Source organism: Sebastes fasciatus, chromosome 11 (genome assembly GCF_043250625.1).
Source record: "Sebastes fasciatus isolate fSebFas1 chromosome 11, fSebFas1.pri, whole genome shotgun sequence".
In the NCBI taxonomy this organism is placed as follows: domain Eukaryota; kingdom Metazoa; phylum Chordata; class Actinopteri; order Perciformes; family Sebastidae; genus Sebastes; species Sebastes fasciatus.
In genome coordinates, this window is record NC_133805.1 from 3,744,074 (window position 1) to 3,765,464 (window position 21,391).

At 40.9% G+C, this 21,391-nt stretch overlaps 1 protein-coding gene across 1 annotated transcript in view; it reads left to right on the forward strand.

The window, feature by feature from the left end:
- The window catches only part of myo10 (myosin X), a 130,932-nt gene that overhangs the window by 69,642 nt on the left and 39,899 nt on the right, over positions 1-21,391 (forward strand). Inside the window, exons 5-18 of the mRNA XM_074650010.1 lie at positions 10,489-10,623; positions 10,732-10,856; positions 12,139-12,152; positions 13,340-13,424; positions 13,824-13,927; positions 14,454-14,583; positions 14,789-14,910; positions 15,771-15,917; positions 16,203-16,303; positions 18,087-18,153; positions 18,784-18,876; positions 20,153-20,221; positions 20,400-20,482; positions 20,918-21,026. Coding sequence (XP_074506111.1) covers positions 10,489-10,623; positions 10,732-10,856; positions 12,139-12,152; positions 13,340-13,424; positions 13,824-13,927; positions 14,454-14,583; positions 14,789-14,910; positions 15,771-15,917; positions 16,203-16,303; positions 18,087-18,153; positions 18,784-18,876; positions 20,153-20,221; positions 20,400-20,482; positions 20,918-21,026 — 1,384 coding nt within the window. The remainder of the gene's footprint in view (positions 1-10,488; positions 10,624-10,731; positions 10,857-12,138; positions 12,153-13,339; positions 13,425-13,823; positions 13,928-14,453; positions 14,584-14,788; positions 14,911-15,770; positions 15,918-16,202; positions 16,304-18,086; positions 18,154-18,783; positions 18,877-20,152; positions 20,222-20,399; positions 20,483-20,917; positions 21,027-21,391) is intronic.

Consider the following 21,391-nt stretch of genomic DNA (forward strand, 5'->3'; position numbering starts at 1 on the left):
AGTCTCTTTCTGCTTTTCAAAAAACATATTTTGCGTTTTCCTCTTGAGCTATTTTTCAAACTATGGCGCAGACTTTTCAACGACTTCTGAGAATCTGTAACTTCAAGTCAAAGAAAAGCAGTTTGGTTGCATAGTTTTTCCATGACAGCAGCAGCAGCAGCAGCAACAGATGAAGCCGTGCAGGCCAGACAGGACCAACCACAGACCACAGCCGTGACCTTTAACTGTTGCCTCAGCTAAAACACGAGCTGACTGTGTGTTAGAATAGAGTAAATGACACGCTGAGCCTCCCAAGACACACACTCCTCTTCTAAATCAGATGATGTGCGTCTCTGAGAACATTTTGAGGTTGAAACGTTTCATCTTTTAACTGGATTGTGAAAGTCAAACAGGGTCTGGGACAGTGATACTCAACTTACGGCTCATGTGCCAAATCTGGCCCCCCGGATCCCCGAGAGTTTCATATTGGTTTATTAACGGGCCCCTGGCCTGCTGTCATTTTGCAGAAGTGGCCCCCAGGCAAAGCAAGTTGAGTGTCCCTGCTTTGGGCTGTGGGTCTTTTGCCGGTTTTATGCTTGACCAATCTGCGAGTGTCCGCACGGCCGAAGTGACCTCACACCATCAGATACGCCCCTTCGCGTGAGTTCCGAGCGGCAGGTTTTCGTCTGTCCGTGCGCATCCAGCCCAGGCTCACGGCAAAGCGTGTAATAGACCCGCCTGTCCACCGGAAGAAAGCGTGTCAGTGTCCCGTTTGTGTCCCTGAAAGACTGGCTGATGGATTTGATTCTTGGTGCCGGAAGGTGATCCGGTCTCAGGCTCCAGTTCTCTTTATATCCGACCACCTCATCATCATGTGATGGCCACGTGATGAAAACTGTTTATCATCAAACTTCGGTGAATTGATTTTGTGATTTAGCGGTTGCATGTTAAGTTTCTTAAAACTTTAGAAAGTCCGATTTTGTGTTGGATTTTTTGTTGGAGTAAAAGCAGAAGCTGGAGCTCCGTCTGATCCGTCTCCCTCTCTCCCTCTGTGGGTGATGGATGTGTGAGGCTGTGAATAATCGCTGGGCGGAGCAGTGACACTCACAGCTTTAGTGTTTTTCTCCGGAGGGCTGCTTGCCCGTCTGTGTGGGCCGACTGCTGAGTGAATGTCAGGCAGGATGGAGGCTGCTCAGGGTTCATGGTGCTCTGCTGGGAGGCAACATACAACCCTGATCAAAGGTTATTATTAAATCATCTTACAACTACTGACAGTGGTTCAATACAGCTTACTACAGGATCATCGTCTTTGGTTTTTATTGATTTTCACTGGAAAATATGATGAGAAAAGAAACGTCCCTCTGCAGTCAAACTGGTTCTGTAGTTTATTGCAAGACAAACCTGTTAACCACAGTTACAGTAAACTATGTCCTCTTTGAGGTAATGAGGTGAGCAGCAACAACTATCAATATTAGGGATTTCAATCGATTAAAACATTTAATCACGATCTAATTGCACATTTTTTATCTGTTCAAAATGTACCTTAAAGGGAGATTTGTCAATTATTTAATACTCTTATCAACATGGGAGTGGACAAGTATGCTGCTTTATGGCAAATGTATGTATATATTTATTATTGGAAATTAATTAACAACACAAAACAATGACAGATATTGTCCAGAAACCCTCACAGGTACTGCATTTCGCATAAAACAAACTGCAGCAAAAGGGGAGACTCGTGGGTACCCATTGAACCAATTTTCATTCACATATCTGGAGGTCAGAGGTCAACGGACCCCTTTAAAAATGGCCATGACAGTTTTTCCTCGCCGAAATTTAGCGTAAGTTTGGACGAGCTAGTATGACATGGTTGGCACCGATGGATTCTTTAGGTTTCTAGTTTCACATGATACCAGTATCTTCACTCTAGCTTTATAACTGAGCCCGCTACAACATCCTAAAAATCTTAAGTTGCATTAATGTGTTAAAGAAATTGGTGGCGTTAAAACAAATTTGCGTTAATACGTTAACACAGCCCTAATTGATATGTATTTTCACTGTGATTTGAATATCTGTGATAGAAGTGAAACAGAATGTGTTGAGGCGAGAGTGAACTTTTTTAAAGGGGACATATCATGCTCATTTTCAGGTTTCTACTAGAACATGTTTACATGCTGTAATGTTCAAAAAACACATTGTTTTCCTCATACCGTCTGTCTGAATATACCTGTATTGATGCTCCGTCTGAAACGCTCCGTTTTAGCACATTGCAACAGAATTGCGTTGCTAGGCAACAGCTTGGGCTCCATTTTTACTTCCTGTCAGCTGATGTTATTCACATTCACTGCAACAGGAAATAAACTGGGACACATTTAGTATGTTTACGTTTAAAACCGTGAAACGGTCTAAATATAGATATATATTTGTGACATCACAAATGGACAGAAACGGCTTGTTTCAAACGCACAGTTTCTGAATACGGGCTGTGTGTATTTCTCCATGGATTGAGTGTTTTGATACTTTCACAGTATTTATATATCACTTAAACCGGCTTTATAATATAAAAGTCATGTAAATCTCACTTTTTACAATATGGGACCTTTAAAAAGTTAACATTCACAAACCAACGCTTGAAACTCCACAACGATTTTTTTACAGCCAGGTTTTAAGCTCGTAATGTTTGTGTGTTTGATATCTAAAGTTAGATTCTGGGTGGAGGATCACTTTAACACTGAGTCACAGTCCAGCTGCCACAGTACGTGGTCTGGTTCACAATGATGACACACACATTTCCCCCCCGCTGGTCGCCCCCAAAAAACACCAAAGCCATCTCAGAGCGGACCCTCGTAAAACATGTAACATGGCAGCACCCCCACCCATACACAGAAACCATCACTTCATCTGTGTGTGTGTGTGTGTGTGTGAGGAGCTATAAATTGCAAGCTGGCACATCCAGGCGAGGCAGGAAGCTTTCTCGTCAGATTTAGGGGATTGTGGGTAATCAGATCCAGGCAGAGGGAGGCGAATGAAACAGGAGCTGGTATAGAAGAAGAAGAAGAGGAGGAGGAGGAGGAAGAAGAAACCAGCTCTAACACGAGGCATCTGCTCATTAATGCTCATGAATGCCACTTTGCCTTTCCATTGATGCGGATACCTGCCTGCGTACAGCCACATGATTTTAATGGACCCCCCCCCCCCCGTTGGGTTTTTGCTGCAGATTTCAGCAAGATTTTGTTCTAAACCGCCAACGAAGAAACTCCTGGAAAACCTCCAGACCTTCATTGCTGCACGCAGCAGATGCCACCATGGCAGGTTTCCTTCTGGATAATAAAGCAATAAAACAGAGATTCAGACACAATCTGCATGTTTTTATGATCTAATACGCTGCGTTTGGTCTGAGGCGGTTTCTCCTGGTTTGGGCCTCGATTACACTGCTGTATTTTAGACAACAGTGCTTTCCCAACTTTGTGTCAACAGTTTGTGTTTGTCCCTTCCCTCTTTCAACATGGCAGTGTCCCCTGTGACATAAAGCCAGCTCCATAAGAAATGGTTTTCCCAGTTTTGGTGTGGAAGAACTTGACTGGTCCCCATCCAACACCTTTGGGATGAAATGGAACGCCGGCTGCGAGCCAGGGCTGATGATCAACATCAGTGTTGGACCTCAGTGACACTCTTGAGTCCTACTGGGAGTGAATCCCTGCGGCAGGTTGAACCATAGACTGTATAAAGCACGGACGTAGTCTCCGTAATGTCAAACGGGTTTCTGAAGAGCCGCTGTGAAGCTCAAAGTCGGCGGCTCCGGCTGTGGCCATCTTGTCAGTGACGACACAGCTTAACTCCCGACTAATCAAAAAAATGGGCAAAGAGGTGGATCGTTGGTGGAGCTGGGGCGGGCCGGGTGACGCGGCAGAGCAGCACCCACCTGTCACACTAACTTTAAGCTTTAATATAATCTAAACGGGGGAGTTATAGAACAATTCACCCACCGTACAGATGTCATGAACAAGGATATCAGCTTCAGAGACCAAAACCAACAAAACAACACATATCTATCTGGCCTGGAGAGGAGAGTGTGTTGCTCTGGCTCTACCTATCTGGCCTGGAGAGGAGGTTGTGTTGCTCTGGCTCTACCTATCTGGCCTGGAGAGGAGGTTGTGTTGCTCTGGCTCTGCCGGATTCTCAGTATCACAGAAACATTTTGGTTTGTACCAAAAAAAAGTTTTGAGGTTTGATACTCAGCCTTAGTTTAATAAAACAAAACACAAATCCCATAGTGACTTGATTTAAGATGCTGCTACTTGTTTCTAGAATATATCTGAAGGTCAAAGTGCATCATAAAACACTGGGAGACTTTCTCATTTACACTAATTAAGATTTCAGGGTTGATATTGTTTTGACTGGTTGCCCGTTGTGTCCAAAACAGCCCAGATTTGATTAAACGATGAAGCTCCGAGGGTGTTATCATGCACGGCCGACAGCCCCCCCGACCCAGCGGTTCGTCCCTGACCTCCTGACCCCCAGAGGTGGGCGCGAGGTCAAACTCAAGTCTCTCCAGCCTCGTTAATTACTCAGGCATCCGGGGTCACCAAAGCCCCGCAGCCGAGCTCTGCGAAAACATACCTGAGAGGGTTTTCTCTGGGGATTTGGCAGGCTTTATCTGCGTCGTCTGCGTCAGTGAGTCAGATTAATAATTTGACTGTGACCGAAGGAAAGGAATGCATCACCAGTGAAAGAGGAGAGCATGATGGGAAGGAAACTAACCATGTTTGTTTTAGGTGTAACGTGAGGCGAGGAGTTATTTAAAGCTGAGCTTTTCTTGGTTTGTCGGTATTTCTCTTTTATTGCTATAATTTAGAGGCATTCATGAGTAAGTGAATCTCAGTCCCTCAAAGTAAAACAGTTTGGTGTTTTCTTTGTTCATGAGGTCACATTGGATTCTTGTGGTTTGTTGGACTGAACACTTGAAATGATCGAAAAAAAATATGCTAATTTATTTCTGCAAGTAAGAAGATTTGTGTGATGAGTGGAAGCGTTGGACAGGTGTAAAGTTCTACCTGTTGTTGACTCAGTTCATCCAGCAGCTGTTGAGATGTTTGTCCCTGAATCCAAGTGTTGCATCGACAGACCCACATCTCCAAAGCCGGTCTGCTAGCATGCTAATATTTTAATTTTAAGTGGCCGACTAATTGACTTGTTAACTTTTAATATTTCTGGCAGACTAGCTCAACGCCTGCAGAGAAGCCTGGCAGACTTCAGACCTGCATTCCAGTCCATTTTAACAAGTCATTTAATCTTAATCTTTAAATTTGCTTTAAACAAGCAGGTAGCTTGATGAGATCATTTCCTTTATATTTTGCAGTGAAAGAGTTAACAGATTAGATGACGTGCTGACAGATTGTTTTTTTCTCTCATTGCGTTTCACTTTTCGTCTCAGTTTCTCTTCCTTGCTCAGAAACTCTTTCACTCTCTAATAGCTTTTTTTACGCTAAAATTAGCACGTACTGTATGTACAGATCTTTAAAACCATCTCCTCCAAGACTCCTTTCCCAATGCGAGTATGCCGTGCCGTTGCACTGGCCTTGGACTCTCAAACCAGAGTTGGTGATTGTTGGAACAGTGGATAGACTAACAAAGATGGTATTTATGAGTTTTCACTTCAAGTCTGAAGTGTGTTTCAATGATCATCGAGGTAAAATGACTGTTTCTGTCAATGGAGTCTGGTGGCTTTGAGGAGAGCATGTTAATTGTATGCTTTGTACGTTAAAGCTTCAGTAGGCAGTATATTTTTGGCATCATTTGGCAAACCTTTCAGCATATTGTGACAGACTTCTGCTCCTCCTCATGGCTCTGTTTTCAGGCTTTAAAGAAATCTAGCCCGTGACGGGAGATTTTGACCAATCACAGGTCATTTCAGAGAGAGAGAGAGCGTTCCTATTGGCTGTGCTGCGGCTGGTGGGCGGTGCTTGGTATTTCTTCAACTGGTCTCAACATGACTGCCGGGTCTCATTTTACAGCTAAACAGTGCACTACAAGATGTTTCTAAAAACATTTGAGGAGAGGAATAGGCATTACAGTAACAGAATATTGATTCATATTCCATTTGGTCGGAGTTTGCGAGTGATTGACAGCTGGATATAGTGGGACATAGTGACCGTTTTTATAAAAATAACTTTTTTAAAATCATATTTGCTCCATTTCTACCCACCGCAGCTTTAATCAATTGCAATAATTATCAAAATCCCTGCTGATTATATCACATAGCATCGTATCGGAGAAGGAGTGAATATTAGTGAGTCCACCTGGGTGTTAAATGTTTCCTGAATGGAGCTGGAGCCGATAAATACCAGCCACCACTGCAGAGTCATTTGTCCCGGGAATGAATGCTGATTGTAACCTTCCCCATTGAAAGCAAAAGCCAGATGTTAGTGGGTGTTAGAGGGTTTTTGTTGTCCAGTGGGAAAGGGGCTCAGCAGAGTCTGCGGCTCTGCTCCTCGGTACAAAAGGCCTGGGTGAGGTCCAGAGTTGTGGGGGCAGTTTGTCCAACAGTCGAAGACTCCCTCCTTCCTGCCTGTGCGGGGGGTTTTACCTTGGGTGGCAACAGCATGTTGGAGAGCCAGGGATTAGCACAAAGGCAGGGTGCTGTTTAGTTGTCTGTCCTAGTTTGGATAAGTTGGCCTGCTGCCAGAGGTCTTTTAAATGAGTTACATTTAGCAGACCCTTTCACATTTGGCCATCACTATAGTCTGAGCTATTTAAATGAGTTACACACACCAAGCCCTTTAAAGTTAAGATCCAATTTGTTTAAGAAAGGAGAGAGCCACTGGTGAGATCTGTAGTTGTGCTGCTTCTCTTCAGCTGTAATGAAGAAGACCCCCCAAAACAGAAAGATTTGAGTCTTATACAACCGTTATTTCTTACTTAAAAACCTAAAGAAGTTGTAGTTTTGTTGCTTAAACCTAAAGAATTTGTAGTTTTGTTGCTTAAACCTAAAGAAGTTGTCTACAAACAGTATTTGAGAACAGCCTGCATATAAATAAAAAAACACTGGTATAAGAAAATCAGTATTTATAAGAAAAAGTTAAATTAGAGTAAAAACATACAATCTAATCTTTATTTTTCTTGTCTTTCGTTGGTTGTGTTATTACAGTTGCACAAAGACACAAACTTTAAAGCTGCATTAATTCAGTTTCGTCCACTAAGGGGCAGAAAATTGCTGCGTTTCTTTATGACACAAAACAGACATGTTTTGTTGAAGGCTGATAGTGAGAGGTGGAAAAAAAACTCAAGATATTTATCTTGTTCATGGAGGGGAAGGAAAGAAAACAACAGAAATGTGGTCTCAGTGTAGAGAAACAAAAGCAACAACCGTTCCACTGGTGTGAGCTGAAATCAACCAATCATTTCCTCCATGTTCTCCGTTGTTGATGGTAATTCTTCTTCAAATCTCTTCTTCAAAAGATGACATGTTGATGTTTTAAACATGCTACAAACAGCCGCTTTAAAGGAAAGCTAGTGACCCGAACCTCATCTCTGACTTGATGTTCCCATGTAGAGCGTCTAAACCGCAGCCCATCCTGTCATAACATCTGTCCACATGTGCAGCGTGGTCACGTCTCAAGCTATAGCCAGACACCCTGAGAGTTTACGTTATCTCCAGTCCTGTTTTCTGTCCATCAGGAATGTGCCACTGACTCCGAGGATGTGGCTGATCATGCTACGCGGCTGATGCATGACATTCAAGTTCAACTTTATTTATATAGCACGGCTAAAGCAAGCAGCGCTGCACGGAGTGCTGTCCAAAAGACAAATGATGAGGTTAATTAGTTTTGGCTGTACTGTATGAGTCCGTTCTTTACCTCTCAGATGCAGTTTACATTAAGTTTTCAGTACAAATTACACACATATCAATTTTAAACCTGACAAGGCTCATTTCTGGTTGCACGCTCCATAAAACGGACACAAAATCCAATACAGTTTGAAGGCACCAGTTGAGTGCAAACTCCTGCAACACTGAACATACATATGTACATAATTACTATCAACTATCAGATTTTAGGGGAATTGATTCTCTACACAAACATACCAGTAAGATTATGAAATAAGTATTAAAACCCTCCAGAGTCCGGGTTGATTTTGGTTCATTGATGCCTCTTTATTGCAGGCAGACTTGGAAACAAAAAACACATCGCTTTCTGTGCAGCCAGCTGATTAAACTGTTAATTAAATAGACGTTATCAGTCGCTATAAGCCCCATAGACGTGGGTCAATAGGAGCCGACTACACCCACTAGTAAGTTTAATCATCTATTCACATGGTAGATCACCAAAAGAAGGTAAAAAAGAATACGACAGCGACCTCTAGCGATCGTAGTAATTATGACAGGAGCAGAAGCGAATGGATGGGACACAAAACACAAGGTTTTCACCCAGGAGAGCGGAGTTTGCATCCCGTCTGAGAAGTTGTAGTTTTGTTGCTTAAACCTAAAGAAGTTGTAGTTTTGTTGCCTAAACTTAAAGAACTTGTAGTTTTGTTGCCTAAACCTAAAGAAGATGTAGTTTTATTGCTAAACCTAAAGAAGTTGTAGTATTGTTGCCTAAACCTAAAAAAGTTGTAGTTTTGTTGCCTAAACCTAAAGAAGTTGTAGTTTTGTTACCTAAATCTAAAGAAGTTGTAGTTTTGTTACCTAAACCTAAAGAAGATGTAGTTTTATTGCTAAACCTAAAGAAGTTGTAGTTTTGTTGCCTCAACAAGAAGAGAAGTGAATCCATATGCTAATTATGACAATTTCACACAAATGTCTAAGAGGATAAAATGATGAAGTGATGACATTTTGGACAGACGTGGATGTAAACTGCAACTTTACTGTTCGGTGGAGGCGTAAAACCGTGAGGCGGTTATTCTAGTGCAACATTATCAAAGTTTAATTCTGGACATTTTCTACCAGAAGCTTTTTTTATTATTGCAGTAATTGAATCTGATGCCATGTTGCATTGGGTTCATTTAGTTTCTAGTGAGGTTTCAGTTTGAGGGAAGTCAGTATGCTGATGGCTGCTGCACGTTGTTCCTTTAATATTGACGTTTGCATCTAAAATTTAAATCTGTCCAAACAAGGAGAGTCCTGGAAACTATTTGACTTTCAGACAGAAAACAATGAAGATGGAAAGAAAGTCCACAATGCGTCATTACTCAAACTACAAACCTGTTTTAATCAAAGAGTCAACAAAAAAAAAGAAAAAAAAGCATTACAAAGTTAAACAAAGTCGTCAGAGACCCAGAATCCGTGCCGCTCTGCTGCCAGTTCCCCGTACGAGACGCTCCGATGATAATAACGATGAATGGAAAAATGTCTCCAATCCTGCCAGTCAGTCAGTGTAAACAAAGCCTGCAGTGGGACGAGAGTGACACCAGTGATTACAGGCTGATGAAGCTTGTCAGGTGGTTTGACATGTAAAATCATAGTGATCGCCAGCAGTGGATGGAGAGGAGCTGTTTTAAATGCCAGCTCTGTGTAGTGTAGAGTTTACAGTGCACGCAGCCAAAACCCTGAATGATACCGTCACTGTCAGTACGATGATGCGTCACGGTGTCACTATACAGGACTGAAGCCAAAGACTCTGACGGTTCGGCCCCATCAGAGACACAGTTTTTATTCATTCCATTACCTTCTTTGTGAAGCAAACAAAATGCATGTTCTGTGTTAACCAGTTCACCCTATCGTCATCGTCATTAAATAGCATTATCAAGAATATGAACTATATGTTTCCTTTCATCTTTAACAGTCACTGTTATGCAAGTAGAAACAAGTTCAAGCAGCAATGAGTGGTGATTTTTGGCCATTTTGTCCACAGTATTTGTCCACAGTAAGCATCTCTGTTGTTCTCAGTAATGCTTGTGTATTGTCCAGTCAAAGCATACTGTATATTAATTAGATAGCGCCTTGACGTGAATGTTCTTAAGTGCACCTTACTTGTTTGCTTGTTCGTTGAAATACTGGAGAAGTTATGTTGAAAACTCAATAAATACATTTGTTTAAAAAAAAAAAAATCCTCATTAAGCAGATTTTCTAGGGAGAAAAAGATGCTAAAACAAACTTGAGCCATCCTGGATTTCTAATTCCTAATTAGCAGTGTCCAGTGTGCCATCTAGTGGCCGAGGGCCGGAACATTTACCCTGAATATATCCCATGATGCCGTCAGCTGCGTGTGTGAAAAACAAACTCTGTGTGTTAATTAAACTCTGTTAATAGTTATTTTACTGTGAAATGATAATGAAAACAGCTACTGCTACATCTACAGAAAATACTAATACATCAATAAGGAGAAGAATATTAATATTATTATTTTCAAAAATGAGGACAACATACAGTATAGGAAATAGGAATAATTATATTGTGATTCTGTGGGTAAATCATGGTTCTCTTGCTCCTCCCTACAGGGAGGCCAGTGCCTTGCTCAAGGGCACTTTAACAGATCAGTAGTCTGACCACTCGTGTGTTTTGTTCCCCCTCAGCGGAGAGAGCGGCGCTGGGAAAACAGAAAGCACCAAGCTGATCCTCAAGTTCCTGTCGGCCATGAGCCAGCACTCCCTGGACGTATCATCCAGAGACGGGACGTCCCACGTGGAGGAGGCGCTGCTGGAGAGCAGGTAACGTTGTTTATGGTCAACTATTTCAGATGAATAACATCAACCAGAGGATCCTCCTCGTTTGTCAGCCTGGTGGTCAATGACCCCGCTACCTTCTCCGCTCCACAGTCCCATCATGGAGGCCTTCGGGAACGCCAAGACCGTCTACAACAACAACTCAAGTCGCTTTGGGAAGTTTGTCCAGCTGCATTTCTGCCAGAAGGGCAACATCCAGGGAGGCCGAATCATCGACTGTATCCTTTGAAACCCTCTCGGTGTTAAGTGGCCGCCGCTTCCTTCCCTTCTGCACATTTCAGACGCAGGCTTAATATGCAGGAAGGAAGTAGTTGAAGGGGTTGAAGGGGTTGGCAAAGGTAAAGAGATGCAGAGCACTGTGGAGAATGAAAGAGCTGCAGCCTTTTAGAGCATTTGTTTTGATGGTGCGAGTCATAAAAAGCCCAGTCTGTTATTTGCTTGCTCAGGTAAATGGAAATGACTTTTTAACAGTGTTGGGGAAAGCTACTTGGAAAGTGTGGTGAGCAAAACTACCCACTTCACTTCACTACACTGATAGCGGGGCAGATGTAGGTTTATATGCTACGAAAAGATATAGATATCGGGGCGCCGCCAAAAATATTCCAAAAATTATGCAGAAAACTGATTTTATGACTGTTGATGATTTCCAAGGTGTGTTCAATCTGATTAGGTCAGCTGTCAGAAGATCACAGACATGTTTCTTTTACCTCTTTATTTTTTAAGGGTGCTTTTTAAAAGCTTTTAACCTGAGAAAAACGCAAAAACCGAATAAAAGGAGCGTGGTAACTTCAGGGTAAAACGTCACCCCCATGCCTTTGTGATAGAATCACAACCACCTTTAGAGCAACAAGATCTTCAGCTTTCCATCGGTGTATTTATCTTTTCATTAGCAGTAAAATTGACAGAGATATTGCTGGATACATTTCTAGTTCTCCAGTTTCCTCTAATCACAGTAAAAGCGATACTGAACTTTGGGTCGTATTGCTAGATCTTGTTGTTCTAAAGGTTGTCATTCTATCATGAAGGCAAGGGGGTGAAGTTTGACCCTGAAGTGACCCTTTGGAAATTATCAAGAGTCATAAAATCGGTTTCAGGCAACATTTAGAACACCTATTTGGCGGCTATTTTGAAAAAATGGCTGCCACGTCCCCCAGGGGCCAAATTGGTGGTGCCCGATATCTATATCTTTTCATAACATGTAAACCTACATCTGTGCCAAATGTGTTGCTATTATTGCAAAATGCACAATTGTTATGCTCAACAGCTCCTCTACCTTGATCAACAGAAGAGCTAAGGCACTGAAAGGCTATTTGATTCAGAAAGCAGCGACGCTACCACCACGCTACTGAGAAATGTCGACCAACTAGTAGCTCCTCTGCTGCCCAACACCGCTTTTTAATCATGCATAACCCCGGTGTTCACCTCGGACAGCAGGACAGCTGACTAGCTTCTTATGTCTCCAACTGTTATGTACCTTAACGGACCCTTTTCTGACCACAGACCTCTTAGAAAAGGTGAGTGTCCTTCCTGCTACCATCTCTGTAACTGCATTTATGTTTAGAAGTTTCATCCAACAGCTCTCAGTGGTGACAACTTCATGCTGTAAAACAAAAACTTCTCAAACCACTAACGCAGCATGATAGTCTTCTGATCTGTACGTTCCAAACTCTCATCATCACTTTGCCAAAGTATGACTGAAGACAGAGGAACTGAAGCTCGGAGGCGACAGCACAGATTATGCTGCAGTAGTGGGTTTGGAAGACCACAGAGTCTGTTCTCTGTTAAGGATGAAACGTTTTATAGACAGTGATCTAAACAGGCAGAGGGTTAGTGTCTCAGGCTCTGAAGATATACTATATTGTGGTTGGAGTACTACTTAGCAACCCGTTCTCATCCCGACTCGTCACACACTTCTCACGCACCAGTAGCTCAGCCGCTCCACTACAGTCGCAGTAAATGTGTGGTTAATATTGTGAATTCAACACTTCAACACTTGCTTAGATTTAAGCAACAAAACCACATAGTTAGGTTTAAGATAAGACATCATGGTGTGGTTTAAAATTACTGTTTGTAAAGTGAAAGTGAACGTTGTGAACACAAAGACAAACAACACGTTGGTTTCACACGGGACACAAACAGCCGTCTCCTGGATGAAAGCCCTGTGCTTGTTGGACCTTTTTACTAGGGATGGGTATCGTTAGGATTTTATTGATGCTACTACTCTTTACTATACTCCTTATCAGTTCGGTTCTTTTTCATTACTAAATAATTGCTTTTTAATATATTATTATTTTTAAAAAGATTCAATTCAGAAAAGATTAGAATTTATTTGTATTTTAAATTTGTTTCTAGAGCAGCAGCGGTCATGTTCACAACAACAAATCACTATATAAACTCAATAATATCTAACTGGAAGCTAATCTAAAGAATGTCAATTAAATAAATAATATTCCTGAGTGAAGTTTATGAATAATGAGGAACACAGACATCAGTCAGTATCAGTCCTTCCTCCTGTCCTCTGTCCTCCTATAGTTGCAGATGGATTAATAGAACGCCTAATGCGTCGTTATCAGACGCCGACGGCTGTGACAACGTGTCTGTATTTGACGCCCTGGGAATGAGAACGGGCCGGACTTTGAGATTCTGTGTGTGTTTGTGTTGATATCAGTATGAGCGCTTAATATCTTCTCTTTCCCTACAGAACCGAGTGGTCCGACAGAACCCAGGGGAGAGAAACTACCACATATTCTACGCCCTGTTAGCAGGAACCAACACCCAGCAGAGAGGTCAGTCCCGCTGAACACTGGACAGAAAACATCCAAAATACACGTTTGCGTGTTTATTTTACTACACTTAAGTCTATTTGTGTCTGTAGATTTCTCCTAAATTCAAAAGTTAGCATTAGATAACGCCTAATTTGCATATTTAAACATCAAATTTCAGAAAACTTGTTCCCTTAATGTAAGTAATCAACCTGGGAAGTTTCATGCTGATATCTATCACCCTGTAGTGTCTCCCCTTAAATACAAAACCTTTGGGACACAGTAATATTAACAGCGCAGGGTATTACAGCTGCAACATGGTGCATGCAGGAGATAATAAAACAAAAGTGTGAATATGGACATATTATTTGGCAGTGAAATCACCGTGTGCATGTGTATTTGTGTTTGTTTGCGTTGTTGCAGAGGCGTTCGGGTTGACCCAGCCGGACAGCTACCATTACCTGAGACAGTCCAGCTGCGTCCCTGATAAGACAATCAACGACAGCGCCACTTTTCAGGATGTTCTGGTATGCAGGACGCAACCGGCTTCATCACTAAACCTGTACATGCATATATGCATTCACTCATTGAAGACTAAAAGTAGCAGACGTATTAATCCAGGGATTACTTTTTGATTTAATTGTTTTGAAATGTCAAAAATGACACGTCTCAAAAACGTTTTTTAAATAATTCTACATGTTAGCATGTTACATTTTGTATTCCAAGAACATTAGATTTGATTCCCCACATATATTTGCATACATTAAATGTATGTATGGAACTCAATCATTCATTTATTCAGAGGCAGAAACTCTCTGAATATTTGATCCTGGTGAGACTGAGAAGTGAAACCACTGCTGTCAAACTCAAACCGACAGACTCGGTCCAAACATCCACAACACCCCAAAACACTAATCAGCTGCTGGAGACAGATTGGAAGTAACCGCAGCATTCAGACATATTTTCAGTCCCAGAAGAAACAAAATCAGCTGCTGGAGGAATTCAGAGACCTGAGGTTTTACTTCTTCTTTGGGTTTTTCTGTGGTTTCCCAGAATGCCATGCGGACGATGCAGTTCACAGAGGAGAACATCGGGGAGATCCTGCGCCTCCTGGCTGGGATCCTCCAAGCGGGAAACATCGAGTTCATGACGGCCGGAGGAGCGCAAGTCTCCTCCAAATCAGGTCAGAGAGTTACTCCTCACTTTCCTCACCTTCTTCCTCTGCTTCACGCCGTCTTTCACCTCCGTCTCTTCCACTATCATAAATGACTTAGATTACGAGCAGACATCTTTTGCTAACGTTGGCTGAGTTTTAAAATGAAACTTTCAATCCAAACATCTCTGAAGTCTCTGACGATGAGTGTTTGTGTGTTCCTCAACATCATCAGCGGCTCTCAGTCGGACGTCTGACCTCCTGGGGCTGAACCCAGATCAGATGGCCGAGGTCCTGACCCACCGGTCCATGATCCTCAGGGGTGAGATGATCTCCACACCGCTCACTGTGGAACAGGTGAGTAAACTCCAGTCACCGCGTAAGGGATAATAAAGAAGCGTACATTATCCCACTTATTACACGGCTACTTACTTAAGAAATCAATAATTTGACACAAAAACGGTCCGCCAAAGTCCGACATCAGAGCTGTGCCCATAGCAACGGTCTGTTATACATAGCAACGGTCTGTTCTACATACTGTAGTACAGGGGTCCCAGTGGCTCCCTGTGGATTTATAAAAATGGAAATGAATAACTGTTTTTTATTTACATTTTCGTTTTAATTTATCATTGTTGTAGATCTATGGTACGACGGAGTATTATTATTATTTCACATTGAGGAAAAGAAATAAATCTGAGATTACGAGAAATGTCATAATATTAAAAGTAGTAATTTTTTACGTGTTATTTTCTTTTTTTCTCGTAAAGTTATGACTTTATTCTCGTAAAATTACAACTTTTTTCTCGTAATATTACGACTTTTTTATCGTAAAGTTATGATTTTATTCTCGTAATATTACAACTTATTTCTTGTATTATTATGACTTTATTCTGGAAATCTCTGATTTCTTTTTTTCCCTCAATGTGGCCCTAATACTCCGTAGTACATTGTCTCTTTGGCCCTCACTGCATTAGACTGATATACTACATACTTACACTATAAACTGTGTTACCTTCATCACAGTGATCAAATGTTTTGCGGCTCCAAACTGATTTTTTTTTTGCCTAAAATGTCTCTTTTGATAGTAAAGGTGTCTGACCCCTGCTGTAGTATAATGCTAGTTTAAAACAAATCAAGCGTGACTGAAGTCTTCTCATAGTTGTGTTTTCATTTTGACTGATATCTGAGTGGTATTTTCCCCTGCTGCTCGTCTGCAGGCGGTGGACTCCAGAGACTCCATGGCCATGGCACTTTACGCTCAGTGTTTCAACTGGATCATCCGCAAGCTCAACAACCGCATCAGGGGCAAAGAAGACTTCAAGTCCATCAGCATCCTGGACATCTTTGGATTTGAGAACTTCGAGGTGTGTTTGGACTCGAGGAAAGATTCACCATAAAACACTTTTTGTCTGATATGAACCCAGAATCCCTCCAACGGATAAATAAATTAAATTGAACTGAATTAAATTCCAATCCCTCACACACTCAATTAGCCTCAGCAGCATGACCTTTTATTCCCCCTCTTTCTCCCACAGTATTTTAATCATGTTTTAATTGTTAATCAGTAAATACACCTCAGGGGTTCATTAACTCTCCGTCTTGTGTTTTCTGCTTCTGACGTCTGACACCTCGTTTTTGTTCCCCAACAGGTCAACCGCTTTGAGCAGTTCAACATCAACTATGCAAATGAGAAGCTTCAGGAATATTTTAACAAGCACATTTTCTCCCTGGAGCAACTTGAATACAACAAGTAGGTGGAGGCTATTTACTCGCCTTGGATCGCTTTGTACTTCCCTCCAAAAAGTCTGTCGTCTGGCGGTTCATTACTTTGGCCAAAACGTTGTTTCATAATAAGACTCATTCTGTTAGCTGATGAGAATAACAGTTAAGTTGTTATGCCTTCATGTTGGGCTCTTTAGGCTTATTAATTCAACGTTACCCCAAAAATAACTGGCATAACTCTTACATTATACCTAAAAGATGTGGACACTTATTTTCTTACAATCTCAGGGAATTAGGTTAGTTTGTTAAGAAAATAATCCTTATTTTGATTATTTATTTCAGGGATAATTCTACCTTGCTATGTGTCTACTATTTAATATTTATATCAAAATCAATATAATCAATACATTACAATACATTTAAAAATGTGATTTAAGGTGTCGTAACCACACCAAAGTAAGTTAGCTCTTCTGGAGTTAGAGGCTGAAATGGCAGTTAAGATACTGCTAAGCTACGTTAAGATAGATTTATAGATAGATTAGCTTTAGTGCTATTTATGTGAGATAACAAGGTTAACTTACTAAGATGTATAGGTTTATGAAAATGTATAAATCGCAGAAAACCGTCAGAGGGGAAAGGACCAAATTAGTGCTGTCAATCGATTAAAATATTTAATCACACAATTTTTATCTGTTCAAAATGAACCTTAAAGGGAAATTTGTCAAGTATTTAATCCTCTTATCAACATGGGAGTGGACAAATATTTTATGCAAATGTGTGTACATATTTATTATTGTAAATTAATTATCAACACAAATCAATAACAGATATTGATCCAGAAACCCTCACAGGTACTGCATTTAGCATAAAACAATATGCTCCAATCATAACATGCAAACTGCAGCCCAAGAGGCAACAACAGCTGTCAGTGTGTCAGTGTGCTGACTTGACTATGACTTGCCCCAAACTGCATGTGATTATCATAAAGTGGGCATGTCTGTAAAGGGGAGACTCGTGGGTACCCATAGAACCCATTTACATTCACTGATCTGGAGGTCAGAGGTCAAGGGGTCACTTTGAAAGGGCAATAACTTAATAATGTCAATCCATATTAAAGGCTTTTGTCTTGTTTTAAAATGGTGAATGTGTGTTTTGTCTTGATTAAACTGAATCTTTCAGAACTGAACACGTTGTAAGTGAAATAAGACGTCACTGAAGGCCATCGAACCTTCAGTCTCGCTCTTTAAACGCTGCTTTGCTTTGGTTACGCTAGCACGGAAAATCCGAGCCCTGCAGCGTGTAGTAGTCTGCCAAGTGTTGTTGTATTCCACATACAGTTTATATACAAAACATCATCTCATATCCTCTCTGACCCAATTGGTACCTGATGTTTGTCAGTATTTAGAGAAGCTGAGGTCACCAGCCTGAAGGCAGTCGCTCCAGAGCTCCACCAACAACGGTGTCATTTGTAAAAGCTGCAGCCAGTCTGAGGCTTTCTGTTCGTCCTCTGGGTCGGATGTTTCTGGATAAAAACGGCACCAGAATGCTGTTAGAAGTCCTGATCGTAGGACTTTCCTACCTGCACACGAGCACAGCATCTGTTCATCACAATCCGTTCATTACTATTTGAAAAATCTCAGCAACAAGTAGTCAGAGGTGGAGGGGAAATATTCCCTCTTTGCAGGCAGAGGTCCCCTGAAAGACTCAAATAAGACATAATGATGGGTTTACTTTCATGATGTCCATGTCTTTTATTTGCTGTAAAATGTCTGACCCCTATTTTTTATTTATTTTTTGGCTGCATCCTGCAGGGAAGGCCTGGTTTGGGTCGACATCAACTGGATGGACAACGGAGAATGTCTGGATCTGATCGAGAAGGTACGAGGAGTGATTTAAAAGTCTTGCTCGACTTGAGAACTGTCAAGTTGTGCACAGAAGGAAGTAGGATGAGGATGCTGTTGGTGATAAAGAGAGTTTCTATGATACATTTTAAAATATATCTTGTTGCAGATAAAGTCATCCATCCTCTGAATGCTCTAGGTCTCTAGTTTGATCCATCCATCCTCTGAATGCTCTAGGTCTCTAGTTTGATCCATCCATCCTCTGAATGCTCTAGGTCTCTAGTTTGATCCATCCATCCTCTGAATGCTCTAGGTCTCTAGTCTGATCCATCCATCCTCTGAATGCTCTAGGTCTCTAGTTTGATCCATCCATCCTCTGAATGCTCTAGGTCTCTAGTTTGATCCATCCATCCTCTGAATGCTCTAGGTCTCTAGTCTGATCCATCCATCCTCTGAATGCTCTAGGTCTCTAGTTTGATCCATCCATCCTCTGAATGCTCTAGGTCTCTAGTTTGATCCATCCATCCTCTGAATGCTCTAGGTCTCTAGTTTGATCCATCCATCCTCTGAATGCTCTAGGTCTCTAGTTTGATCCATCCATCCTCTGAATGCTGATGATCATGATTATATCAATCATGATGATGATGATGTCTCTGTGTTTCCATAGAAACTGGGTCTCCTGGCACTGATGAATGAGGAGAGTCACTTCCCCAAAGCCACAGACGGCACCTTACTGGAGAAACTCCACAGCCAGCACTCGGTACGTTGATCCACCCGACGCCCTTCAGTTGACCTTTTCACCTTTCCATGTTATGTTACTTTATACTTCTACTCCTCTACATCTCAGAGGTGAATATTGTACGTTTTACTTCACACTACATCAGTTACTTTGCAGATTTAGATTATTAATATAAAACATAAATCAATGAATGATGTATTATTATAGTTGAAGCTACCCAGCAGTATAGAAAGGCATTGAAAGTAGCTCCACCTTTACCAGCTGCAACATTAAAGTCATGAACACATTATAACTCTGTAATAATATATATTATTCTGTAATTAATACTTTGGTAAGTATATTTGGATGCTAATACTTTTGTACTTTTACCTAAGTAACATTTTGAATGCAGGACTTTTATATGTAACAGAGTATTTCTTCACTGTGGTATTAGTAGTTTTAGATCTTAGTACTTTGGTATTAAGGTCATTTATTCATTATTATTTTGACAGAATAATCCTGTCATTAATAATCCTTTTTAAATAAATAAGTAAATAAATAAATAAATATTTCAGCTTTCAATGGTAAAAGTAAAAGCTGCATTTTTAATGAATTTAATAATCCTTTTTAAATAAATAAGTAAATTAATAAATAATTAAATAAATAAATAAATAATTAAATAAATAAATAAATATTTCAGCATTCAATGGTAAAAGTAAAAGCTGCATTTTTAAAGATAGTTAGCATCTGTTGCTAACAGGATACTGAATCTGATCTGGTCCAGTTCTTTGTTTTTGAATCTGCAGCAGCAAACAGCTTGACTTGATTTAAACTCTGATGTGACTGCGACTAGTAAAAGAGGTGGAGGACTTTAATTTGAATAAATATGAGCGCTTGTAAATATTTCAGTGAGTATTTTCCTGGCTGTGTTCTCAGTGAAGCTTTACAACCTTATTAAACTGGATCATGATCAAATAAAAGACTATTGGACATGTCAAACCAGAGACATGAAGACTGTTAAAACGGGGTTGAAAGGACAACCATCTACGAGACTCGAGTCTTTATCCACACATTAATTTAACTTTTTTTTTCCAGCAGAAACTCATTTTATTTTATATTTTATGTCAGTATCAGGAACAAATCATTCTCCCAGTTTCATGCAGGTATGATTTGGGTGGACAGGTGATTAGTTCGGCCCTCAGGAAGCAGCTGTTGTAAAGATTACAGATGTGGTTTGTACAGTAATCATCTGCCTCTCTCTCTGTGACTGGGAGTGTTTGTCAGAAGTAATTAAACTCGTTCCTCTCTCCTCCTGCAGAAAAACTCTTTCTATGTGAAACCACGCGTTGCCGTGCACAACTTTGGAGTCAGGCACTATGCAGGAGAGGTAAGTGCTGCCTGTCTATTTCGTATTTATTAAAGTATAGTTGTGTGTAAAAGAACAAAGTTCATTGTCGTACATGATACTTTAAACTGATTCATTGAACCTGAATAGCTGAGAGGAGCTGCTCCTCTTTTCTTTGTTCCTGGTGAACTCTCTGACGCCCCCCTGTGGCCGGTTGCAGGTGGTGTACGACGTGAGGGGGATGTTGGAGAAGAACAGAGACACTTTCAGAGACGACATCCTCAACCTGCTGAGAGAGAGCAGGTAGATTACAGCCGTCCGAACTGAAGAGGAGAGGCCGGTGGAGGCAGAGAGGGATGCTTCATCCTATCTACTAATTCACATGTATAAAAAGGAGTTGGGGATTAAAATGCCTTGCTCAGTGGCATGTTGGTTTGTGTCTCCAGATGTTCTCATTTAGACCTTCTTTCACTCATAAACCAACTTCCCTTTGTATGTCCACTGAGCTCCATTTAAACTGCTCCAGTATAGATCGACATTTTAATTTTCATTTAAATTGATTCATTATTATTTTGCATTATCAGTCACACCTGGGTAACAACCATTTTAACTGCAGTTCCTATTAAATCATGAAGCTCTTGTGCTGTCCTGTACTGCATCTGAATTAGCTTGTTAACGTTTAGACTCTGCGTAAATCACAGCATGTGTTTTCTAACTATTTCCTTTTTGCTTCGTCAGGTTGGACTTTGTCTACGATCTGTTTGAACACGTATTGAGCCGAAACAAGCAGGACACTCTGAGGAACACCTCCAAGCACAGACGGCCCACCGTCAGCTCCCAGTTTAAGGTAAGTTCACTGTGGAGATCGGTGCTGAATACCGGGACCGGCTGCATGAACACAACACCACTCTCTGATCTGACATAGGACACGTTATACAGAAGTGCATGTTATTTTAGTCAGTTAGTTCTGACTCTAGTAGTAGAGGTGGCTGTTACCTCAGCCCTTCAGGAAGAACCCTTTTGAAATCCTTATTTATAAGAAATATTTATATATATATATATATATATTATTGCAACTTTTTTTTGCAAATTACTTTATTTATCCTGATTTTTAGTGCTGTATAAATATTATTATTATTATATATTGTTATTATTATATATTATATTGTTGGTTGTTAAATGACAAGGATGACAGTTGTAGGTGAGAATAAT